This window comes from Pantherophis guttatus, chromosome 14 (assembly GCF_059756535.1).
Source record: "Pantherophis guttatus breed Tessera chromosome 14, ASM5975653v1, whole genome shotgun sequence".
NCBI classification, from domain to species: Eukaryota; Metazoa; Chordata; class Lepidosauria; order Squamata; family Colubridae; genus Pantherophis; species Pantherophis guttatus.
The window spans coordinates 18,411,467-18,437,800 of record NC_142076.1 but is presented as its reverse complement, the minus strand read 5'-3'; the positions used below and the strand labels follow the sequence as shown (position 1 = coordinate 18,437,800).

General features: G+C 44.4%; 1 protein-coding gene and 1 non-coding gene across 5 annotated transcripts in view; both read right to left on the bottom strand.

Annotated features, from left to right (window-relative positions):
* Window positions 1-20,262, bottom strand: part of DHRS7B (dehydrogenase/reductase 7B) — a 30,908-nt gene extending 10,646 nt beyond the window's left edge. Inside the window, exons 1-8 of one of the 4 annotated variants that reach the window (XM_060684065.2) lie at window positions 20,194-20,246; window positions 18,985-19,061; window positions 13,155-13,321; window positions 10,318-10,433; window positions 9,566-9,776; window positions 8,133-8,225; window positions 5,760-5,912; window positions 1,196-3,195 (exon numbers count right to left, since the gene is read on the bottom strand). In XM_060684065.2, the coding sequence (XP_060540048.2) occupies window positions 2,990-3,195; window positions 5,760-5,912; window positions 8,133-8,225; window positions 9,566-9,776; window positions 10,318-10,433; window positions 13,155-13,305 (930 nt within the window). In that variant the 5' untranslated portion in view covers window positions 13,306-13,321; window positions 18,985-19,061; window positions 20,194-20,246 and the 3' untranslated portion in view covers window positions 1,196-2,989. Of the gene's footprint in view, window positions 1-1,195; window positions 3,196-5,759; window positions 5,913-8,132; window positions 8,226-9,565; window positions 9,777-10,317; window positions 10,434-13,154; window positions 13,322-18,984; window positions 19,062-20,193 lie in introns of those variants that run through there. The other 3 variants (XM_034436553.3, XM_034436555.3, XM_087878636.1) reach the window with 3 other exon arrangements.
* On the bottom strand, window positions 9,897-10,003 carry LOC117676802 (U6 spliceosomal RNA). Its single transcript, XR_004594511.2, has one exon. It is a non-coding gene; the product is annotated as a U6 spliceosomal RNA (small nuclear RNA).
* Window positions 20,263-26,334: the final 6,072 nt, after the last annotated feature.

The following is a 26,334-nucleotide window of genomic DNA, read 5'->3' as shown; positions in this document are numbered from 1 at the left end:
CTGCAATTTCTGCTGGTTCGAATCTCTCCAAGGCTCAAGGCTGACTCAGCCTTCCATTCTTTCTAAGGTAGGTGAAATGAGGACCCAGTTTGTGGGGGCAATAAGCTGACTTTGTATAAAATATACAAAAGAATGAAGGCTATTGCTTAATGCACGGTAAGCCGCCCTGAGTCTCCGGAGAAGGGCGGCATATAAATCAAAATTAAAAAAAAAATTTAAAAAAAAATAGCGCTTTGACTTATATACCGCTTCATAGTGCTTTACCCTCTAAGCGGTTTACAGAGTCAGCCTCTTGCCCCCAATGATCTGAGTTCTCAATGATCCACTTCGAAAGGATGGAAGGCTGAGTCGACCTTGAGCCTGGTGAGAATTGAACTCGTAGTAATTGCAGGCAGCTGGATGTTAAACGCTGCCTTAGGAGGCATTAGCCTCCTACGCCACTCAGGCTCCTTAACAAGCATGTGACTAACTTTAACAGCTGGTGATGATTCACTTAAATGTGGCATGAAAAACGTAAAACGGAGCAAAACTCACTTAGCAAATGTCTCACTTAACGACATAATCGAGGCTCAGTTGTGATCGTAAGGACTTACCTGTATGAAGAGAGAGACCCTAAGTAGCCCATTCCATCTGGGCGTGGTTTGAAAATTTCAAGGTACTAAAGAATTGAATGGGGAAAACAAGTATTTTTTTTAAAAAAAGTCTCCTAAGTATCTTATCCTGCCTGTGCAGAAAGGTTAAGATCACCTGTTCAGTGAGATTTAAATTGTAGAGTGTGCAGGTATATTTCTTTCCCTGCCTTGTGACTAGCGTTTGGTAAAGGACCCTTGAAATGGCTTCCCACGAGGGCAAAAGCCAGACGTGGATGCTATTTTTTAGCTTTTTTTGGAATCTAGAATTAGGAATCGAGCCCCTTTCAAGCTTCTCACCAATAGGGCCATTTGGTCACCACTCGAGATCCTGTACCTTTCTGGATCCAGCAGCTGCTATACCGAGGAAGCCCAGTGGATTCGCCTTTTTTTCCATGCAAGAGCAGTTAGGTAATCGAATATATTTCCTTCAAGTTGTATTTAGCGCGAGCAATTTTTCTTTAAAAAATGAAAAGGCGGAGAAAGAGCGATGGTTAAATAATTCCAGCTTCTGTTTGGCAGAGTCGCTGAGAGTCCCTGATCTCAAAAGTAAATGCACCGAGCGGTTCTGTTATTTATAGCCATATAAATTTTATTTCCCCCAGAATGCACAAGCAGATGTTACGAAAGGGTCTGGATCGGAGGAGCAGGGAAGCCAGCAGATGAGGCCATGAATGGATTTAACGTTGAAATAATTTGCATTTCGGAGGGGCGAGCTCAGTTTGAGGTTTCGGCTGATTGAAAACTGCTAAGGTTAGAGTAGAAAAGGCAAAACTTAGCCGTTTGAAAACTGCTAAAGTTAAGAGTACAAAAGTCCTCAACTTGCAGCCGTTTGTTTAGCAAGTGAGAAGTTACGACGGCGCTGAAAAAAGGGGACTTAATCATCGCCACATCCCCATGGTCATATGACAAAAATTGGGGCGCTTGGTAACCAGCATGTAACAGGTGCTCGACTTACGACTATGGGACACTGCAACTGTCATAAATGTAAGTCAGTAAGTCAGCCAAGCATCAGAATGTAAATCCCACGACTACGGGAATGCTGTGACGGTCGTAACTCACTGCAGATTTCGCCACTGTCCAAACTTTTTGAGATCTTTTAAGAGAGACAAATACATAAACCTTAGTTTTGCATGTCATGCTAAGCCATGGTTTATTGAAACCTGGGCCACGCTGGCACACCAGACCAGTCAAAAGAAAAAACCCCATTGTAGTTTAACGAGATATATGAAGTAGTTTCTCTATCTTATATACTAAAGACCTGTAACTCTCCCATAAATGGCATCTCCACCATTTTCTTTAACTTGGAATATTTTAATACTGTGTTTCCCTGAAAATAAGACCAGGTCATATATTAATTTTTGCTCCAAAAGACGCATTATTAGGGATTATTTTCCAGTTAGTCTTATTTTCAGGGAAACATGGCATTAAATGCGTCCGTCTGGTTGATGATCTTAAAGGTAAAAGTTCCTCTCGCAGATACGTGCTAGTCGTTCCCGACTCTAGGGGGCAGTGATCATCTCCATTTCAAAGCCGAGGAGCCAGCGCTGTCTGAAGAAGTCTCCGTGGTCATGTGACCGGCATGATTTAACGCCAAAGGCGCACGGAACGCTGTTCCCTTCCCACCAAAGATGGTCCCTATTTTTCTACTTGCATTTTTTAATATGCTTTCGAACTGCTAGGTTGGCAGAAGCCGGGACAAGTCACGGGAGCTCACCCTGTTCCGCGGCGCCAGGGATTCGAACCGCTGAACTGCCGACCTTTCTGATCGACAAGCTTAGTCTTAGCCACTATAGCCACCACGTCCCTTGATCCCTGTTAAAATCCCTGATGATCTTAACGGGGGCTTATTTCTGGGATAGGGCTTATATTACGAGCATCCTGAAAAATCATTGCCAGGGTTTATTTTTTTCTGAGTGGGTCTTTATTTTTTGGGGGGGAAACACGGTACCTATGGGGAACGACTCATGTTTTTTGCCCTCTCCTATTTACAAAAGAGAAGTGTAAAAGATAAGTTTGGAAAACAGGTGAGAAGAACAACTCAAAATATCCAGCTATTAATGGCATGTTGTCTTCTGAAGGTCCACCGAGCGGGAAAACAGCACATCAGCCAGCCACCTTCCGTTCCCTAAATCTGCCGTGAACTGGCTAAGCATTAACCCTTGAAATTATATACAGAAAATGTTAGAGCCTGAAAACTTTGCGTGGGAGAAGCTTCTCATCTCTAGACAAAAAATCCGCCTCTTAAGTGCACCGAAGGATGAAAATGTTCAGCTCCTGCAGCTCTCCACTGATGTTAAGATACCTAGCAGCTTCGGTCCACACTTTGACAGGGGCGAAGTCTATTGGGGGGGGGGGGGCTAGGATTCCTTGTCTTTCTTCTTCCGAGCTCTCCTGGCCATGAGGGCGAAGAAGACGGTAGGTAAGAACGGTCGGAGGTAGATCGCCAGGGCAGCCAGAAAACCAGGCGCCACTAAAACTTCCTTTTTCTTCTCCCCCACGGCGTTCAGGACCAGTCGAGCCACATCTGCGGCTGTCTTGCCTTCACTGATGGTCTTGTCCAGCACTGCATCGTATAGAAAATGCGCGTGCAAGAAAGTGAGCATGCAAGAAAGTGGCAGCGAGAAAACAGGTTTCTCGCTGCTACAGACGAGCCATCGCAAAAGACAGCTCGTTCTTGGCCCAAAGGTGCTTTTTTTCAGGAGGCAACTGGGCTTGCTTGCTTTTTTCTTTTGAAGATGTTTCGCTTCTCATCCAAGAAGCTTCTTCAGCTCTGTCTGAATGGATGGTGGGGAATGGAAGGATTTATACTCCTTGCAGACAGAGCTGGTCATTTGCATCCTTTTTAGAGGGTCGCTGAGGCCACTTGGAGATTTATCTGTGTCCTCAGGGACACCTGACTGGCGCAAATGGTTCCTGTAGTCTGCAATTTTTCCTCTGGAAATCCATTCCTACTCTCGCATTCCAAGGGTGCTCATCCCAAATTGTATGGCTAAAACTCTGTGGAGCAGGGGTCTCCAACCTCGGCAACTTTTAAGACTTGTGGACTTCAACTCCCAGAGTTCCTCAGCCAGCTTGCAAGCTGGCTGAGGAACTCTGGGAGTTGAAGTCCACAAGTCTTAAAAGTTGCCGAGGTTGGAGACCCCTGCTGTAGAGATTCTCAGTAAAAGAAGAAAGTCCAGTTGCCTCCTGAAAAAGCATCTTTGGCCTCAGTCCCTGCAGGGACGGAGAATTTATACAGACTTTTAGCTAGTCCTCAACTTAACCGTTCATTTAGTGACAACGGCGCTGAAAAAAAGTGACTTCACGGCTGTTTTTTCCTCACAACCGTTACAAGCATCCCTGTAAGTCACACCCTCAAAACTCGGACACTTGGCTACTAGCTTATATTTATGACGGGCGCAGTTTCCCGGAGTCATGAAATCCACCTTCTGACGAGCTGAGCCAAATTCACTTAACAACAAGTCTGGTACTAACTTAATAGCTGCAGTGATTCTCTTAACAACGATGGCCAAAAGGTGGTATAAAAGGGGCAGAATTCACTTAACTGTCTAATCTAGCAATGGAAATTTGGGGTTCTGTCGGGCTCGTAAATCGAGGCTTTCCCGAACCAGCTCTTGCTGGAAAGCTAGGGCTCATGAATAAGCCCTCCAAATTCCCCGTTCATTGTACGGTACTTTTCGGAGTATAAGACGCACCTTTTTCCCCCCCCCAAAAAAGGGTGAAAATCTGGGTGTGTCTTATACTCCGAATGTAGCCCTGCCCAGGTTCTCAAACGGAGGTTTCAGAGGTTGGAAAAAGCATCAGAAAAGAAGCTTCAGAAAAGAAGCCCCCAAACAGAGCTTCAGAGGCTTTTTTTCTGAAGCTGTTTCAGAGGCTTTTTTTCTGAAGCTGTTTCAGAGGCTTTTTTTCTGAAGCTGTTTTGGACGCTTTCAGAGGCAGGAAAAAAAGCTTTTTCTGAAACTGAGTTTCAGAAGTTTCAGAGGCAGAAAAAAAAGCAAAAAAAAAAAAAAAAAAGCAAGCCACAGAGCTCACAACCAAGGAACCTGTTGCTAAAATTGACCTCTGGGAACAGCTGATTGGGGGTATTCCGGGAGGCCGATCAACCTGCCAATCAGCTGTTTTCTTATTTTCCTCCCCAAAAACTAAGGTGCGTCTTATACTCCGAAAAATACGGTAATTGTTATTACTTTCGTTATAAAGGAAGCAGCTGTTCTGCAAAGCAAGACGGCAGCCTCAAAGCTCATCTGCGCTTTGCCATCTGCGCTTTGCAAGACTCAGGGAGACCCCAGGTGCGTTCTTAGATTTAGGCATGGGTAGCTCAACGGCCTCTTTGGGGAGGAGGGGCGCTACTAAATGCCCGTTCGTGACTGGCCCAATCTGTCATTCTGAGGAGTGCCCATAATGTCTCTGCCGAATTCCAGATGGGCCCACCAGCCCTCAACAGCTGGGGACAGCGTCTCCTACCGTAAGTCCTTCAGCATCTCAACACCGTATGGATGGTTCAGTGTTTTTTACAACCTACCGTATTTTTCGGAGTATAAGAGGCACTTCCCCCCCCCTAAAAGGGGGTGAAAATTTAGGTGTGTCTTATACGCTGAATGTAGCCCCACCCACCCACTGGCCCCCAACCTTTGGCCTCTGCCTCCCAACAATTTACCTCCTTGTAGCAAGCGGCAAGGAGAAACAGCCCGTTTCAGCTTCAGCACAGCCTGATTAGCACAACTTGATTGTCCCTTGGATGGGCCTCCCGACTTTCAGCTGTTTCAGGCTGCAGGGATTGCCATGGCCTATTGCTGCGGGGGGCCTCTGCTGCTTGCTGCAAGGAGGTAAATTGCTGGGAGCAGATTTTTTTTTTTCCTTGTGATAATCGAGCTGTGCTGAAAACGAAACTGAAAGTAAAGCAGGCTGTTTGCTGCAACGAGGCAAAATTGCTGGGAGGCAGAGGCAGATTTCTTTTTCTTCTTTTCCTCATTAAAAAAGGTAGGGGCGTCTTATAGTCCCGAGCGTCTTATACTCCGCAAAAGACGGTAATTTGCTGAGCTTTGAGGGGGTCTGGATAAATGAATCCACAAACCGTCTCCTCGACTGGCAGGCCGTTGGCACCCCGCCAGGAAAACCGCTCCTCACCTCCGTACTGGGACCCGTCTGACGTGACGGCGTTGAGCGAAAGGTTGGTCTGGATGTAGCCGGGACTGACAACCGTCACTTCGATGTTGAACTGCTCCACTTCGGCTCGCAAACAGTCAAAAAAGGCTTGAGTGGCGTGCTTGGAGGCCGCATCTGAGGAGGGCGAAGGCGATAGGAAGGGTAGATCACCAATCTATCCGTGCCTACAGCAGGGGGTGGGCAATTGATTTTCCCTTAGCGGGCTACACGAGGAAATGGGACTGTTGTGAAGGGTTAAGCCAATAGGCTGGACTCAATTCTGATCCATGGTGGGCAGCTTTATTTACATTTGATTTCTAATTTCTGATTGACCTCACGCGGGCCGGACAGGGACAGCCAAAGGGCCCGACGTAGCCTGGGTGGGGGGCATAAACGCCCATGCCGGGGCCTGTCGGCTGCCGGCCCCTCCAGCAACCAAATCAGAGGAGCAGGAGGAGGTATGGGAGTCAGGGCCAGTATTTATTTTTTATTTATTTGATTTGATTTGATTTCTATACCGCCCTACTCCCGGAGGACTCAGGGCGGTGAACGGCCAACAATAAAATCCATACATACAAAATTTAAAAGCAGAATTAAAATCAAATTAAATAGTTTGGCCCAGACAAATTAAAACCCCAACCAATTTAAAACCAGTTTTAAAATTTGAATATATAAAACACTAAAAAATATTAAAAATTAAAAATTCTTTTATAAAGAGAAAATTAGGCCAGGCCTGCCTGGTGGAATAAAAAGGTCTTTGGAGCGCGGCAGAAGGTGCGCAGATCCGGGATCCTCCGTATCTCCGGGGGGGGGGAGCTCGTTCCAGATAGTAGGTGCCCCCACAGAGAAGGCTCTCCCCCTGGGGACCGCCAGTCGGCATTGTTTGGCCGACGGCACCCAGAGGAGCCCCTCTCTATGGGAGCGTACCGGCCGTATCAAGGCATCCTGAGAGCTCCGAGGGAGAAGAGGGAATGGAGGTGGCAGAGAGAGAGAGACAGACAGAGGCAGAGCCTGGGACATCCGTCAGCCCTCAGATGGAGATTCAACAGCCCCCAGGTCTGGAGGTGGCTGATGAGGAAGAAGAGGAACAGCTGGGTCCAGTGCCCGACGCACGAATGCACAGAAGGCAGAGGAGAGGAGAGCAGTGGAAATCAATGGGCCGGTCCTTGGGACGGAAGAGCCACCGCTGCTAGCAAAGCCCCACCCTAGCTCTGCAGATAAAAGGCAGGGGACGGAGATGAATAGATGTGGCGGATAACTATTAATCTTCCTGCCAGACAGACTTGTTAGCCTGCAGTGAGAGAGAAACTTTTTTCCGGGGCTGCTAATAAAGGAATCATTGATTTAAATACAGAGGGTTTGTCGTGTTTGGGGAGCCGGGTCAAAACAGACCAGATCTGGTTTACAGAAATGTTTTTCAACTTTGATATCTTGAAGACGGGTGGACTTCAACTCCTAGCTGACGAGAGCTAAATAGCTTGAAATAGATCTATGCTAAAGGTAAAGGTTCCCCTCGCACATGTGTGCTAGTCGTTCCCGACTCTAGGGGCCGGTGCTCATCTCCGTTTCAAAGCCGAAGAGCCAGCGCTGTCCGAAGACGTCTCTGTGGTCATATGGCTGGCATGACTCAACGCCAAAGGCGCACGGAACGCTGTTCCCTTCCCACCAGAGGCGGTCCCTATTTTTCTACTTGCATTTTTTAAGTGCTTTCGAACTGCTAGGTTGGCAGAAGCTGGGACATGGAGCAGGAGCTCACTCCGTTACGCGGCGCTAGGGATTCGAACCGCTGAAATACCGACTTTTCGATCGACAAGCTCAGAGTCTTAGCCACTGAGCCACACCGCTCAGTGGTAAGACGCTGAGTGCTAGTCTCCCTTTATTTCTTTGTCGGTCAACATAAAACTCAACAGCATCCAACATTAAGTTTTTCCTAAGCCACCACTGTTGCCTCCGTCTTTCAAATCTGATATACAGCTGCCCAGCCCCGAAGGATTAAACCAGCAAATTAAAAGGAGCCTTGATAGTACAGTGGTTTAGTGCACCCTGTTATTAACACAGCTGCCTGCAATTTCTGCTGGTTCGAATCTCGCCAAGGCTCAAGGTCGACTCAGCCTTCCATCCCTTCTAAGGTAGGTAAATTGAGGACCCAGTTTGTGGGGGCAATAAACTGACTTTGTATAAATATACAAAAGTATGAAGGCTATTGCTTAATGCATTGTAAGCCGCCCTGTGTCTCCGGAGAAGGGCGGCATATAAATCAAATTAAAAACAAAAACAAAAACAAAAACACGAAACCTCACAGGTTAAAAGACGGCCCTTAAAAGCGTCGCGAGCCCACAACAAGGCAGGACTTACACGCCGAGCGGAAAGGAATGCTGATTTTGCCTTGCACGCTGCTGATGGTGACGATGTGCCCTTTCCTCCTCTTGATCATGGCAGGCAGGAGGGCTGGGATGGAAGAGGGGAGAAAAATTAAGACCTTCCAAACACGACTGTAACAACCGCAGGTCGTCCTCGACTTACGACAACCACCGGGGAGCAGCATTGCCATTGCTGAGCGAGGCTGTCATTCAGTCGGCCTGATTTTACCCAGTTTTGCGCACGGTTGTTAAGCGATTCACACGGTCGTTAAACTAATCCGGCTCCCCTCCCCCCCCCACACTGACTTTCCCGGTTGAAAGTCGGCTGGGAAGGTCCCAAACGGGGATCATGTGATCGACCGTCATAAATACATAAATGCAAATATAAATATGAGCTGTGGTGGCGCAAGTGGTTAGAATGCAGTATTGCAGGCAGACTCTGCATTCCCACAGCTAGAGGTTCGATCCTGACCGGCTCCAGGTCGACTCAGCCTTCCGTCCTTCTGAGGTCGATAAAATGAGGACCAGATAGTTGGGGGCAAGAGGCTGACTCTGTAAACTGCTTAGAGAGGACTGTAAAAGCACTGTGAAGCGGTATATAAGTCTAAGTGCTAAGGCTATTGCTTCTTTCCTTTCCTTTGTTTTCTCTCCCTCCCTTTTCTCCTTCCTTCCTTCCTATTACTTCTTTCCTTCCTTTCCTTTCTCTCCCTCCCTCCCTCCTCCCTTCCTTTATTTTCTCCCTTTTCTCCTTGCTTCCTTCCTATTGCTTCTTTCCTTCCTTTCCTTTTTTTTCTCTCCCTCCCTCCCTTCCTTTATTTTCTCCCTTTTCTCCCTCCCTCCCTTCATTTTCTCCCTTTTCTCCTTCCTTCCTTCCTTCCTATTGCTTCTTTCCTTCCTTTCCTTTTTTTTCTCTCCCTCCCTTTTCTCCCTCCTTCCTTCCTTCCTTCCCTTCCTCCTCTCCCCTCCCTCCCTTGCCATGGTGGCACAGTAGTTAGAATGCAGTACTGCAGGCTATTTCTGCTGACTGCCGGCTGTGGGCAGTTCGATCCCGACCGGCTCAAGGTTGACTCAACCTTCCACCCTTCCAAACCGGGACCCAGATTGTCAGGGGCAATATGCCGAATCTATAAACTGCTTGGAGAGGGCTGTAAAAGCACTGTGAAGCGATATATAAGTCTATAAGTGCTGTTGCTATTGCTATAAATACAAAAATGGCGGCTGAAACCATCACCAACGCCTTCCCGTTGCCAGGCGTCCGAAACAACGGTTTTAAATCCAGGATTACCTGCAGTTTTGTCTCAATTCTATTCTTCCCGTTATTTATTTGATTCATGATTTTGCTACATTGCTCGGATCTGATTTTTTTGGGGGGGGTGGGGGAGGGTCCTTTCTCACCTGGAAATGGAAATCAACGTCTTGAGAGCTTACCTTTCGTCAAAGCAAGCGGCCCAAAATAATTGGTTTCCATCACTTTCCGGTCCACCTCGATCGCGGTCTCTGTTATGATGCCCCGGTAGCTGATCCCAGCGTTGTTGATTAAAATATCGACATGATCCACGCAGCTCAAAATCTCCTTCGCAGCACTCACTACCGTTTTGATATCCGAGAGATCAAAAACCATCGTGTGATGTTTGTGGCCCTGTGAAAATGGAGGAGGAGAGGGAGCGGGGAAATCAAAACCCCACAACTTTTTGCATTCAAACCTTTTCAGCTACAGGATTTGCAGCCTAGCCTTCTAATTTTTTATTTTTAAATGTTAAAAAATGTGGAACGCTTCACGAATTTGCGTGTCGTCCTTGCGCAGAGGCCGTGCTAATCTTCTCTGTATCGTTCCAATTTTAGTATATGTGCTGCCGAAGCGAGCACTTTATTCTATTGTTCAGGTAGTCCTCGGCTTACGACCACGACGAGCACAAAATTTCCCTTGCTAAATGAGTTTAAAGGTAAAGGTTCCCCTCGCATGTATGTGCTAGTCGTTCCCGACTCTAGGGGCCGGTGATCATCTCCGTTTCAAAGCCGAAGAGCCTGCGCTGTCCGAAGACGTCTCCGTGGTCATGTGGCCGGCATGACTCAACGCCAAAGGCGCACGGAACGCTGTTACCTTCCCACCAAAGTTAAGTGAGTGCGAACCACAAAATCAATTTCCCAACTTGCCTCTTGCCTTCTCTGTCACTACTCACGTTTTTGAGGGGGTCAGCGGCAGCAGATAACTCCTGGAGAACACCCTGGAGCCTCTCCGCACTTCGGCCACACAGCACCAATTGGGATCCCGCAGCGTGGAAAGCTTTGGCGCATTCTGGCCAGGAAGAGAGCAGGAAGAGAGAGTGAGTGTCTGTTTGATTGTATAAGCCCAGGATGCCCATAAAACCTGATATGCCCTTTAGAAGTGGTGGACCAGGGGTGAAATGCTACCGGTTCGCTCCGGTTTGGGTGAACCGGTAGTGATAAAAACTACCGTCTGGAGCGAACCGGTAGTAAAAAAAATGCTTTAAAAAGTAAAAAAAGGTTCCAACAATCGCACGGCACAGCTGTGATCATTGGAACCTGTTTTTTTTTACTTTTTTAAAGCATTTTTTAGCTACCGGTTCAGGCGAATAGGTAGTAAAAAATGCTTTTAAAAGGGGGGGGGGAAGTTGGCCATGCCCACCCAGTCACATGACCCCCCCACCAAGCCATGCCCACCAAGCCACGCCCACAGAACCAGTAGCAAAAAATTTTGCATTTCACCACTGTGGTGGACTCCTTGACTTACAACGGTTTGTTTAGTGACCGTTGAAAGTTAGAACAGCACTGGAAAAAAAGTGACTTATGATTGGTTTTTCAGCAGAAATTTGGGGGTTCAATAATGGTCGTAAACCGAGGAAGACTGAATCACTTTTACAAGCTTTTTCTATTGACCATTCTGGATGAATTTCCAACAGGAGCCAGTCTGCCCTCCCCTGTTTTTATTTTTTTAAAAAAATAAGTTTCCAAAGATTAAAATTCATAGTACAAAAAGAAACATAATACACAAAAAAAAGCATGATAAACACACAAACACAGAAAAAACAAAAAATATAAACAACCAAAAACAAACATATCAAAATTCCAATACTAATAACTTTTCTGCATCGGTATCTCTAGCCTATTTAACGTCTTTACACAAATTCTACTTCTAAATATCTCTATTTTAAACTTAACGTCTTTATCTAAAATCTAAATGATCTTGACTTCTATTTACATTTCGATCTCGTAACAAAAACATCCCTTAAGTTTTATGTTTACTCTCCAACCGGGAATACCATTTATTCCATATTAAATAGTACTCGGTGTTCTCCCTCTCCTTCATTTCCATAGTTAATCTGTCCATCTCTGCACATATTTTTTTAAATTATGATTTGATCCGGAGGGGTCTCTGGTTGTTTCCAATTTTGTGCTATCCCAATTCTACTTCCCACCATGTTTTTAATGGATGCAGTTGCTCAGTCCTGCTAACTCGAGCGACAGCACTTCTTTCTTGACAAAAAAATAAAAAAGGCATTTTATGAAGGCAAAAAAGTGTATATTGCCATGCTTATGTAGGTGTTTAAGAAGGTAAATATCTCGGGGGAAATAATGACCTAATTTTAGCCTCGGTCTCCCAGAGGAAAAAATTCTGCATATATATATATATATTTTTTAGAAAGGATGACAGCTAAGTGTTGCAAAGAGGTTTTTTTAAAAACCCGATTCCAAGATTAAAAAAAAATCAAGTTCCCCTCCACAAATAAAGAATGCAAAACATTTTTTTTCCCCTATCCACCTGAAGCCAGCCCTTTCCCAATTATCTTGGATTCCTGCCTCTCAAGGCAACACACAGACTAGGTTCTCATCCAGAGGTGTTATTCAGCCAGTTCGCACCGGTTCGCGCAAACCGTTGGTGGAAATTTGGCCACAGTCGCTAAATCGGTAGACATGGCCGGCTGGCCACGCCCCCGAACTGGTCTCCCGGTCGCCACTCGCTCACCCCGCCCGCCATTTTCGTTGCTGCCATGTTCTTGCCACACGTGCATCCCATTGTCTTGCAAGCCCAATGGGATGTGCATGCGCGAAGAACATGGCGGCGATGGCAGTAGCTTTTTCCGCGACCTCCGGTACTTTTCGGCGGCCTTTCCAGCAGCGGCAGCTGGTTGGGAGCCGCCAAAAACTCCAGTCAGCTTACTGTCAGGATTCGATGCTATCTCAAAATAAATGAATTTCCAAACTGCCGATCTTTGAGGAAATTTTCTCTTTATTGAGCATAGTGATCTGTCCCTGGCTCTTTCGCGGTCAGAACTGACCTTTGCCCCCCTCCCTTTCCGATCCCCAATTCTCTGTGTCTCATTGGCTATCTTCCAAGCCACTCTCCTCATCCCATCTCCGTCAGATCACAGGAATGTCCCCCCCCCCTCCTCCCATCTCCGAGGGAACAGAATCTTCAAAGGAATTAAGGAGGCAAAAGTTCAAGCTTCTCCTCTCCTTTTTATATGTCAGCGCTGGAACGCTGACACTTACCTTCCAGACTCTGGACCAGCCGCCGTGGAAAATAAACAGCCCGAACAAAGAGGCGGTGGTGGGGGAGAAAGTGGGGCTAGGACCAGGGCCACTAAAGGAGGGGAAACGGGGGTGACTGGCGAAGGGAGGACGGGGGTAGATAGGTGGAAATTCCAAAAATTTTCGCTACTGGTTCGGTGGGCGTGGCTAGGTGGGGGGGGGGTCATGTGACTGAGTGGGCGTGGTGATGTCAAGTTGACCACACCCACTCAGTCACATGCCCCCCTCACCTAGCCACGCCCACCGAACCGGTAGCGAAAATTTTTGAAACCCACCACTGTTCCCATCCTGTGCTAAGCTATAGTTTGCTCTCTCGTGGTTTGTTAGTTAAACCACCAATGGCTGGGTTGACTCAACTTGCTTAGCTAGAAACGAGGCAACCACGTGCTGGTTTAGTCTGCAGTGCAGCTCTAGCTATGGAAAAGCAGGAGGTATGTCCCTCTTCTGTGCCAGATCAAAACCTTACCTTTCCCCAGTCCAGAAGTCGCTCCTGTGATCACCACTACTGCGTCCTTCAGATAGGCCCTTGCCTGGATTCTTCGGACCAATCGTAAGAGAGCGAAGACCCCTGCGCCACCAAAAAGCAGCGGAAGAAAGATTCCAGTGGTGAAATCCATGAGCTTTTGATTTCTCCTGGAGGGGCAGAAAGGAATGAAGGGGGGAAGAAAAAAAAAAGGCATGTGAAATAGATGGATTGTTAACTCTTTTAAGTCAGGGATTCCCAACCTTGTCAACTTCAAGACGGGTGGACTTCATCTCCCGGAATTCCCCAGCCAGCATGTTAAAATTAAGATTAGGGTAAAATTTTAAGATTTCCAACCTTGCCGTCATCGAGGTTAGCTTCGTTAACGACCCATGCATTCCTTTAATTTCGTTTGCAAAACGTGCTTAGCTTCTTAAGCAAAGTGGAATGCCAATCGTTAAACAAAGCCATCTATAAGAGGGTTTGGAAAATAATAATACAGGAACACTTAACATTAACACACACACACACACAAAAAGAGTTAAAAATCCGACAACAGCAGCTTCTGAACTGAATCCAGGACAATGAAGCATGCCTCGAGTTAGGGTTAGGGTTAGGATTAGGGTTAGGGATATTTTTGTTGGGCATTCTACCAGAAAAATATGATAAAAAGACTACATATTTGATTTTGCATATACCAGGGGTCGGCAATCTTAAAACACTCAAAAGAGCCATTTGGACCCATTTCCCACAGAAAAGAAAACACCGGGAGCCACAAAACCCTTCCCGTGCCTGACTATTTCCTGAGCGGCCACAAAACTAGCATACATAGTTGAAGTAAAAGTTCTGTTTTCTTCTGAAACTTTTCTTTTCGTGGATTTATCCATGGTTGGCCTACTGGAGGTCAAAAAACTCAATAAATGGCGTGCCGGCGGATGTCGCACATTGGCGGTTGTGACACATATTTTGAGCGACAGGGAGCCGCAGCAGTGGGATGAAAGAGCCACATACGGCTCCAGAGCTGTGGACCCTGGCATATACTAACCCCAGCTAGAATTGTATTTGCATAACAATGGAAAAATGATCGAGATCCCATCTGAGGAAATATTAGAATGCGCAGAAATGGATAGACTTAACGCTTATTATTAAGGACAAAGAAGAAACTGAATATAATCTGATATGGGGCATATTTTATCAATGGCTAGACCACAGAAACAGAAGTTAAGAAGGGAGGAGATATAAAAAGAGGAAATGTTAAAGTGGAGAGTTGTTAAAGAAGATGATTTAAGTATTACTGTTACCCTGTTTCTCGGAAAATAATATCCAACCAGAAAATAAGCCCTAGCATGAGTTTTTCAGGATGCTCGTAATATAAGCCCTACCTCCAAAATAAGCCCCAGTTAAGATTGTCAGCCAGATGGGTGCATTTAGTACCATATTTCCCCCAAAATAAGACCTCACCAGAAAAATAAGTCCTAATGCGTCTTTTGGAGCAAAAATTAATATAAGACCTGGTCTTATTTATGTTAGCATATTAGCAATATTACGGTGATGGATATCACAACAAAGTGTTGTATTACGATTATTAAATAGTTAAAGTTATTAAATAACTTTTACCCAGATCGCACACTGTTTGATAAAAATTGAATGTTATGTAAATAAAACAAGTAAAACTTGTAAAAAAAAAAAAGCATGCACCTCGAGTTCATGCTGAAAAGTTTAAGAGCCTGTGGGAGCCAATTTTGCGACGGAGTTATCACGTTATCAAGCGAGCTCCCATTCAAACAGGAGGCAAAAACCACACACACACACAAACACACACGCCGAACAAATCAAAACTCGAGAAAATGCCAAGACCACCTTGCCGTCCGTTGCGTCCACCTCAGACCAGCCCCTGGATCCAGAGTCAGACAACAAGCCTTACTGTCCTTGAGACCGCCTGGTTCTGGAAGGTGACTTGCTGCTGCAACTAAGCCCGGTGCCAAGTAAACCATTTCCGATCTTCTCACTCGAAAGAAAGTTCTAACAGTAAAATCTCTACAGGGAGATTGTTCGGGGACACGAGAACAGCAGCGGAAATTCCAAAAGCTCTTTGACATGACATACATACATACATACATACATACATATTTCTTTTTCTTTTTCGTAGGCTTTTATGTGCATATTCTTTCTAGCCAGGTTTTACCTACGTAAACTAAGATGTTCTACAGCCCTAGTTCTGTTCCTACAAGTTCCTACTTGTGAATGAGATTTCACAGAACTAGGGCTGTAGAACATCTTAGCTTACGTAGGTAAAACCTGGCTAGAAAGAATATGCATATATATATATGTCAAGTTTCCGAAAGATGCCCTAATTAATTCATGAGCCATGATCCAAACTTCAAAGGAAATATAGTCATTTATTAGGAGCAACATTCCGGCAATACTCGGATGCAGTTAGGACTGATCCTACGTAGATTTACGTTCCCCTATGACCCTGTCTCTCCCCTCCCCCCTGGCCATGTCATAAATCACATTCTCCAATTAACCACTTTGGCTGGCTACGAAACCTAACACCCTCCTTCTGATTGCGGTCAGAAAGAATGTATGGAATTCACTTCGGTTCTCCCTCCCTCCTACTCATGGCAACTTGAAAGCTTTGCAAGTTGACTATATCTATCTATCTATCTATCTATCTATCTATCTATCTATCTATCTATCTAATCTATTTTATTATTAGTTCAATTTATATGCTGCCCTTCTCCGGAGACTCAGGGCGGCTTACAATGCGTTAAGCAATAGCCTGTATATATGGCCATCCGGACTTGACTTGCAGTTAACAAGATGGTGTGCAATAAATTACTGCCCAGTTAAGAGGCTCATAAGTTTATTTCAACGTCTTCCTGAATAATTGAAGAAGAACAAGTGAAAAAGAAATGCTCCCTGTTACATATTCATTGCCAAATGGGATTAGCTGCTCCGATACATGTACAGTTCTCAATTTAAGGAATCGTAAGAAAAAAACCCATTCTGCGGAACTGTTAATGTAGAAATCCTTCAGCCTTGCAGAGATTTAAAAAAAAAAAAAGCAACGTTTTGGGCTCTTAAAAACTGCATTCGGCTGAATTTAAACTGGCCATCGAGACAATCTCAGATGAGCGTTTCCAGCAATTCAATATGGCAATCAATGCTATGAAGGCAGGCTTAAAGGGCCTGCTGGATTTTTTTTTTAAAAAAAGAAAAAGAAATGCCTAATGCAAAATAAATCCTAACTGGGAGACGGAGAAATGAGACGAGCAAGAAAGCATAAGATTTTCTCTTTTAAGTCTTAAGGTTTGAGGGGTGTCATCGTGAATATTGTAAGGTCCTACGTTGCGGGAAAAAATAGAAGCTTCAATGGCAGAGCAGCGTCCCATGCTGGTCTCTGAAGCTTTAACCCCCACCAGCCAAAAGATTTAAATAGATAAATGGCTGATGGCCAAGCTAAGAAGTGGCACATGAGAGCAGAGACAGTCTCCAAATAACCCACTGTAATGTTACAGGCGTGCCTATTATTTTAACAATGAATGGATGTCTGTTGTGACTTAGGCTTCCTGAGTCATTAAAACAACACGAGTAGTCCCAAAAACCTCTTTTATTGCAACAGCTATGAATTACGTTCATTCACAGCTAAGTCCCAATTAGTTGCAAAAAGTCCTTCGGGATATGTCCTTCGGGATAATCACCAACCACGCTGCCAAAGACCTACTTGGCAAAACCACACGGAGTCCAGAATCAACCAGAGATGCCGACTGGGAACAGAATTAGCCATGTTGCTTTCCTGCAAAGGGCCCACTTGCCTTTGCTCCTCTTTTAAGCCTTATGGGAGGGGCCAATCCTCTCCAAGCCTTACTCCCGAGTCCTTACTCCTTTTTGCTTTAGCTGCTCTTGCCTTCTGGCAGCTCTGCTCATGCTGCTGGCTGGGGGATTCTGGGAGTTGAAGTCCACCCATCTTCAAGCTACCAAGGTTGAGAAACACTGATCTAGACACTGAATGTGTTGCTCTTTCTTTTATATAGCAAAAATTTTAAACAATTATTAAAAAAAAGAAGAAGACTACATCGGATTAAAGAAATTGGGAGGGTATTTGTACGTCTAATCTAGTGGTGAAGGCACCAGACTAGAAACAAGAAGCCATGAGTTCCAGTCTGCCTCGGGCAGAAAACAAGCTGTACTGGAAGCTGTCTGTCTGCTAACTATTTTTAATTTTAACAGCACCAGACTGTGCTTGCCAGCGTTTAATGATTCAGAATGGTTTCACCTACATGGGGAAAATAAAAATAAAAATTCTGGTCCTTTTTTTTTTTTTTTGCAAGCTAAATTTAGTTCTTTTCTCGCCAGGTCTTGCCACAAGGGGTTCTGTTCTCAAATACCGCCTCCTCCTGTTTCCTTGCCAATAAGGCCCAAGAGCTTTTACAAACCGCAAATGGAGGTTGTAAATTCAGAATTAGGGAGTTGGACAATCGACTCCATTTTATGCTGGATGAAGGAAACATACCAAGTGACAGTTAATCAAGCAGGGAAGAGATCAGTGGTGAAATTCAATTTTTTTTTACTACCGGTTCTGTGGGTGTGGCTTGGTGGGCGTGGCAGGGAAAGGGTACTGCAAAATCTCCATTCTCACCCAACTCCACGGGAAGGATACTGCAAAATCTCCATTCCCTCCCCACTCCTGGGGGAAGGATATTGCAAAATCTCCATTCCCTCCCCACTCCAGGAGAAGGATACTGCAAAATCCCCATTCCCTCCCCACTCCAGGGGGAAGGATATTGCAAAATCTCCATTCCCTCCCCACTCCAGGAGAAGGATACTGCAAAATCCCCATTCCCTCCCCACTCCAGGGGGAGGATACTGCAAAATCCCCATTCCCTCCCCACTCCAGGGGGAAGGATACTGCAAAATCTCCATTCCCACCCCACCCTGGGGCCAGCCAGAGGTGGTATTTGCCGGTTCTCCAAACTACTCAAAATTTCCTCTACCGGTTCTGCAGAACCTGTCAGAACCTGCTGGATTTCACCCCTGGAAGAGATCCATTTTTCCATTCCATTTTTCACTTTGCACGTAAGGCATATACTCATAATTACATGTGCCTATTTTCCATACATCCATTCAATTGCCGGTATTTACTGACATATTTTTGAACTTGCTTGAAGTGATGGAACTAAATTAAATTGCTCAAGAGTTTCAGATCAAGACACAACAAGAGTCTACTTGTTAAGCATCCCAACCCAGCAGCAATTAGAACTCAAGAGAATCCCTCAATTAGCTTGATCTTTTTTCAATATCGTCTTGGATTAAAATGCCACACTCTCTGAGAAGTTCAATTCTATGGATCTTGATTCCAAGAAGAAGGAAAAAAAGCAGACTCTAGCGGCAAGTCTGCTATGTTAATATTACGAAAATGTTGAGATTCCAGTTTGGCTTTGAGGCAAACATAATTAAGGATGACTCAAGATGCCAAATCTTCTGGATTTCCCAAAGCAGCTTTTCTCACCATAAGAGCTCGCAGTTGGGTGGACTTCCAACTCCCAGAATTCCCCAGACAGCTATGGGAATTCTGGGAGTTGAAGTCCACCCATCTTCAAGCTGCCAAGGTTGAGAAACACCGTCCTAAATGAATTCCAAAGCCTTTGCGGACAAACACTCGAAGCCAAAATGCAGCTATTTCATCATCCATGGTGAATATAGTCAGAGAGTTACAACAACTAATAACCGTTAATTAGTAAATCAGATAAATACATAGCCCAATCATGATCCTACAAGGTAAGTTAGTCTGACAGATGTCAACTGCCTTAAGATCAACTCCTAGTCTCACCTTCCAACCCAGAGATTCTCAACCTTGGCAGCTTTAAGAAGTCTGGAGTTCAATTGTTGGCTGGGGATTTCTGGGAACTGAAACAAATGAATCGAATTAACGTTGCTGAGATTGAGAACGTTGCTCTAAACTCTCTCTCCCCACCCATGTCTGGAGGAATTCCATTACCCATTCCGTTATATTCCTTTAGCCTAACATGGTTCCCATCCATTGCCTTCCATAATCATTGGACTACAATTCCCATCCCGACTGATCCAGCCATGGCCTCCTACATCCTTTCCATCCACCAACTCCGCAACCAGCACACTCTGTTTTGGACAGGAATGTCCATCATGCCCAGCTATTACACTTGCTGTGGATAATGGGCACTGCAATCTAATGCCCAACCGGAAAGACTTGGGAAAGAAACGCAATCCCTCTTCCATCTACCTTCTTTCTGGATTTATATAACCAGGCTCCCCACATTTAGCAAGAATATATGAACTCTCTCAAAGAAGAACACCTCCCATCCAGCTATTGCACTTGCTGTGGATGATGGGCACTGCAATCCAATGCCCAATACGGAAGACTTGGGAAAGCAACTCTACTCCTCTTCCTGGATTTATGTAGCCAGGCTCCCCACATTTAGCAAGAATATATGACTGCCCCTCCAAAGAACAACACCCATCCCAATCCAGCTATTACACTTGCTGTGGATGATGGGCACTGCAATCCAATGCCCAACCAGAAAGAGTTGGGAAAGAAACTCTATCCCTCTTCCATCTACCTTCTTTCTGGATTTATATAACCAGGCTCCCCACATTTAGCAAAAATATATGAACTCTCTCAAAGAAAAACACCTCCCATCCAGCTATTACACTTGCTGTGGATGATGGGCATTGTAATCCAATGCCCAATACGGAAGGATTGGGAAAGCAACTCTATCCCTTTTTCTGGGTATGTAGCCAGGCTCCTCACATTTAGCAAGAATATATGACTGCCCCCCCCCAAAAGAACAACACCCATCCCAATCCAGCTATTACACTTGCTGTGGATGATGGGCACTGCAATCCAATGCCCAACATGGAAGAGTTGGGAAAGCAACTCTGGCTCCTCCCATCTTCCCAGATTTATATAACTAGCTCCCCATATTTATAATTGTGACCCCCCCCCAAGACATATATCCCCCCCCACCAACTCCCCCCCCTTTTCTGGTTTCATGCAAACTACCTTGCAACCCCCATCAGCGTGATCACATACCCGGAAGTGGGATGACACCTTTTCCCCGCCCCCTCTCTCCCCTGTGTCCAATCAAGACGCACCGTTTCAAACCAGACGCCGGGCGGAGCTATCGGAGCAGCAGCCAATCAGCGACGGCGCGTGGTCGAACGCCCCGAAGCAATCGATGCGATAGGTGGTCCGGTTGCCTTTAAATTCCCTCCGGAAACCTTGACTGTAGGAATAGCGTTCCGCCTGGTTTAGAGTTCCGACCCAGTAATCTCTCTAGCCTTAGAGCAAATCGTTTTTTATGTTATTTTTTTAGAGTCCAAGGAAAGGGAAAAAAAATAAAAAATATGATTTGCTGTTTTTTTAGGTCAGCAAGGGAGATAAGCAGTGAAAAAGCAGGAGTGGAGCTTTCATGAATCTTGAATAAGGAGGGGACAATTGAAGATTTAAGAGGGATTTTTTTTTCTCATTTACCCATAATAATGCTCTTAGAGAGTTTTCGCCTAAATGCTTGAGTCCTTATTTTCAAGGAAAAAGCATTTTCTTGCATAATATTTTGTTGATGAGGGTTTCTTAAAATGAATTTTTGGCCCTGAACATGTTTCCTAGATCAGCTGGATATATATTTGGAAGCAGAAAACTACTCTGTAAGGAAAACAATGGAACCGTTTCTATGTATCGTAGGAAAACTGCTTGGATTTGTCCAAGTATATAGTACCAGGAATTGACTCAATTCTTTAGGTCTGCAATATTAATAGTTTATTTTCCTATTGTGATTTTCAGGGAATATTTTTAATATATACAATTTTGAATTACATTTGCTTTGTGTACTTTTTCCTATGTGTGTGTATGCATGTGGCAATGGTAAATAGTGACATCGATGGATTTTTTTTTCTATTCTCAATGTTCTAAGTTATTTAACTAATGTTAATGCAGTAATGTCTAAACATGTTACGCAAACATCAACATACAAAAGAACACAGTTGCTAAGATTTATAACAACGTAATAAAAATATATTTTTATCCATTCAACCTGAGAGAAATCCCACTAAGAATTCACATAGTATTTGTAAAAGTAAGGCAAGTGAACAATCTTTTTAAAATCATATTCTGAAACCAGGTATGTATTGTGATATTGATAAAAATGGATTCTTTAATAAAGACTGGGTTGTATAATTGACTAGAAAAGCCCTGGCCAGGAGTTGAATTCTAGGAATTGACGTCCATTCATCTTAAAATTGCCAAGTTTGAAAAAATCCCGGACTATTTTCTCTTCCATTCTCGCCTTCCTACCAACATCTGTGGTGCTTTGCTTCACAAAAGCTTCTGTGTAGCTTCTGTTCCTATACACCATTGCCATCTGCTTGTCAATGAAAATCTGCAATGCCCCCTAAGGGCTGTTTCCCCCCAGCAGGATGCTCCTTATTGCTGCTCTTTTAGCACTAGCCCAGGAGGGAAGCATTAATTCCAGTGGTGTTCACCGTTTGAAATGAGAAGACTGCTAGACAAAACACAGTAACTCAGAATATAATGGCAATGCCCTCCGCGCCTCTTTTTAAGAATCAAGTTCAAGGAATAGGAAGCTGTTCAGCCTCAATTGTCCAATATTTGAGTTAAATCTAAAACCATTCACGCAATTTGGCTGTTTCGAAGGATTACAATACTAGAAAGAAGGAAAGAAATGCATGAAGAAATGTGTAGGTGATAAGCTTTTAAAATTTATCCTGTATTTCTTACGGTTAGGTTGGATTTATATTGTACAAAATATGATTAAGGCGCACCTAATTTTTTGGACTGTGATAAAAGCAGACAGTGAAGTAAGTTATGTGTTACTTAATTCAAAAGTTTAGGTAGCTGTTTATCTTCTAATTCAGAAAAGAGAGGTCAAAGCTGAAGTAAAATTCTTAGATAATTGGCAAAAAAAATTGTATTTATAAAGTTAAACCATGCTAAAAATTTGAACAAATGAATGAGATCATGAAGTTACCAGCTCAACTTACACAATACTTTAATGTTTACACCTTGTTTTAGGTATCATTTATCTCAACTCAAATATTCAAGCTTGTTAGAATCTGAACCTCTCTCTGACCAAACATATTATTTAAGCTTACATTAGAAAGGGGGGAGAAAAATCTACCCAAATCGTGTAAAACAGAAGTCACAAAATGATTATCTGCAATGATGACCCTATGCTCCTTCCAATATTGCTAGATTAATATTTCTCATTATTCATCCCTCATTGAGCTCGGTTGACAGAAGCCGAGCAGGTCTGCGTTTAGTTGCAAATCTCTTCCCTGCTAAATGAAGCAGGAGCAGAAGAGAATTTTCTCCTGGAAGGATTGTGGGTTGCATTAAGCATTATTTCACAAAACTGATGACTGGATTTCAACTTAAGCACAGAGGTAGTTTCAAGTATATGATAAAGCCACGGACTATTAGGCAAAGTTTTAACGTGGAGCAAGAGGCAATCAATACATTAATCTCTGCAGGTATAAGACAATGTGTTTACTGTTTCGGTGTTTTTCTCAACTTTGGCAACTTTATGATTTTTGGACTTCCAACTCCCAGTGTTTCCCCAGCCAGCCAAGTTGTTATGACTGCCATTTTTTTTTAAAACACCCCCTGGTCAAAGCAGTGCATATTTGGATTAAATTATGATTTTATTGTACTTGTTTCTTAACTTGTGTTCGCCGCCCTGAGTCCTTCGGGAGAATGGTGGCATATAAAATACATGTAATAAATAAATAAATAAATAAATAAATATAGCATGCCTCCTTCTGTTTATATATTTGAATATATTAGCCACTCCACTCCCATTGTTAGTTGCGAAGTCCTGTCTGACTCATCGTGACCCCATGGACAACGTTCCTCCAGGCCTTCCTGTCCTCTACCATCCTCTGGAGTCCATTTAAGCTCATGCCGACTGCTTCGGTGACTCCATCCAGCCACCTCCTTCTCTGCCGTCCCCTTCTTCTTTTGCCCTCCATCGTTCCCAGCATCAGGCTCTTCTCCAGGGAGTCCTTCCTTCTCATTAGGTGGCCAAAGTATTTGAGTTTCCTCTTCAGGATCTGGCCTTCTGAAGAGCAGTCAGGGTTGATCTCCTTTAGGACTGTCCGGTTCGATCGCCTTGCAGTCCAAAGGACTCGCAGGCCCCACTCCTATAGATCCCAATATTTTTTCAAGACAGGTTTCTCCAAAGTCATGCAATGAGGACTTCCCTGGTTGACAAGTGGACTAGGATCTGGATCTAAAACCATCCCATCTCTTGCCCAGAACCTTGGACAGCACAGGTTCCTCCTTATCAAATCTCTCTTTTCTTATCATTCCATGCAATGGAAGAAGTTGCTAATCAAATCCGTAGAAGTTTTCTCTTCTGTCCCCATTAAACACATCCCGGAATCCCCCAAGAGCTGGTTTGCAAAGCCCAGCAAACCTAGGAACAGTTCATGCTGTCAAAGCCCTTTGTGTGTGTGTGTTTTTTTTCCCTAAGGGCCAGGGGAAAAAAAAACACCTCCCGTTTCATTTGTCCGTTTTGTATTTATTGCAATTGCTTCTTTGCAGAGCCTATTAACCAAGGCTCAGTCCTTACATTGGCCAGTAGATGTTGCTGTTGATCCGTGCGTTGGTGCAAGCCGCTTCTTCCCTCCCAATGCGCCTAAAAATAAATAAATAAATAAAATCGAACCACGGCGAAACGAAACACACATTGCTGTCCAGGTGTCCTTTCCTTCTCTGCTTCTCTCCCTCTCTCTCTCTGACAATCAGTTTGGGAAGGGGAGGAAAAAAAATACTTATTGATGCTGGAGAGGAAAACAAAGGGGACGTCATTGGCTCCCCGGCTGAATTAAGCAGCTCACCCCACATTTGTTCACACTCATCATCAGCTTGCTTTTTAAGGCTCTGGTTTCCAAAATGAATGTATATCGCTGGGTGGATTGCTGCAGTGAAAAAGAATGGAATTTTCTCCGTGTTTCCCATGCCTGCAAACACAGACACACACAGACACACACACATATATGGAAAACCTGCAAGGATTTTTTTAAAAGAGCAACCCACCACCATGGTGTCAGGTCTCGGAAAGCCATGGATTGTAAACCTTCTTGGTTTAGCGCCCAAGGCCGTTGGGACAATTTAAAGAGCCGCCGGTTTTAAATTCACAAAGCCCACCCACCCCCCTTTCTCAAGGTCAGGGCGTCTTCCTGCTTTGCAATCGTCTTCCTCTTTGCTCAACATTGATTTTTCTACCCCTTGTTGAAAGACTCCTGCCATCTGCTATTCCGTGATCCGGAGACTGCTAAAAGGAATGTATTCTTTTCTGTCCAGTCTGAAGGAAGGAAAGGAAAGGAGAAAAATCACATGCCTCCCAAATGAGGACAATACCTCGTCAAGGTATTACCTGCTTTTTTGGGGCCTATCTGCTGGTAATAAAGTCAAATTTCACAATGGCTTGTTTTTGCTGATGTACGAATTCAATCCTATATAGTTTATTTTATATATTAAATTTATATTCCCTCCCCCTCAATCTCATTGTTGGCGAGATTCTGGGTGGCTTAAAAAAATTATAGTTGCTGCTATGTAAAACGTTACAATTCTGGACATTTGGGGCTTATTCAATAAACCAGGATTAGGCAACGGCTTAATTTAGTGTCCCAAGCCAAGTGGAGATAAACAGGAAACTGTAGACTTGTAAACAAGACTTGATGCTTGTGGTGGGAGAAAGTTCCCCCCAAAAGATGCTTTTACTTATTAATTGTTGATCTCACCGATTACGGGAAAATGGCTAAAAAAGAGAAAGGTTTGCACTTTTGAACAAAATATAGTTAAGTCCTCGACTTACGACCACAATTGAGCCCAAAATGTCCATTGCTAAGCGAGGTGATTGTTACATCGAGATTTGCTGCATTTCATGACCTTTTCTGCCGCAGTTGTTAAGGGAATCATGCGGTCGTTAAGCAAATTTCCCCATTGACTTTGCTTGTCAACAGTGCAACCGTCCTAAGTACATGCCAGTTGCCAAGCATCTGTATTTGGATCACATGACCGTGGGGATTTGTTTTGTAAATGGGAAAACCGGTCCCTAAGCCACTTTTTTTCACTGCCGTTGTAACTTCAAACAATCACTAAACAGACGGTTGCAAGTCGAGGACTTCCTGTACATAACACGGGAGTAAATTGGCCCCACATTCTGTCCCTGGGAAGCCAGAGTGTTAGATACAAGTAGTCCTCGAACGACGACCACGATTCAGCTCAAAAGTTCTGTGGTTAAGCGAGACATTTGTTCAGTGAGCTTTGCCCCATTTTGCGGCCTTCCTTGCCGCAGTTGCTAAGTGAATCACTGCAGTTGATAAGGTTAGTCACCTTATGGTGGTTAAGTGAATCTAGCTTTCCCCGTTGACTTTGCTTGTCAGGAGGTCGCAAAAGCGGACTGGATGATCTAGGGACACTGCAACGGTCGTAAGTATGAAACCAGTGGCCAAGCATTTGAATTTTGATCACGTGGACGTTGACAAGGTCGTAACTGTGGAAAAAATGGTCGTATCACTTTTTTTTCAGTGCCGTCGTAACTTTGAACAGTTACGAAACGAACTGTTGTAAGCAGGGGACCACGTGCGTTACAAGAACGTAACTGGAGTGTCTAAAAAAAAAAAGAACGTAACTGGAGCCCGACAGTGTGTGAATTCCAGCACTTCCCCAAGGCCACACACAATCTTATGTTCACTCGCAGGCTGCTGGCATCTAAATACACATTACCAGCCCCTTAATGGCCTTGCTTGGGGAGACCCAGAAAACCCTGGAAGCTAATGATTTAAATGTTGGGAATTAAGGCTTGTCATATTACCGGGGCTGGGTTGTGTTAGCCTCCCCATGGAGGTGGGAAGGGGAATAGAGTCTGCCCAGGTGTGTAACGTGATAGCTGGGCACAAGAGGGGGGGGGACGCTTGGTTTTCAGCTGCTTGTTTAACCACATTCTTCCCCTGAATGACTTTAAGAGCTGTCCTCTTGTGGCTGCTTGCCCCACCGAGGATTATTACAAGTTGTTCTCACCTTATGACCACAACTGAGCCCAACATTTATGTTGCTAAGTGAGAAATTGGTTCAGTGAGTTTTGCCCCATTTTATGACTTTTCTCGCTATTTTACGACC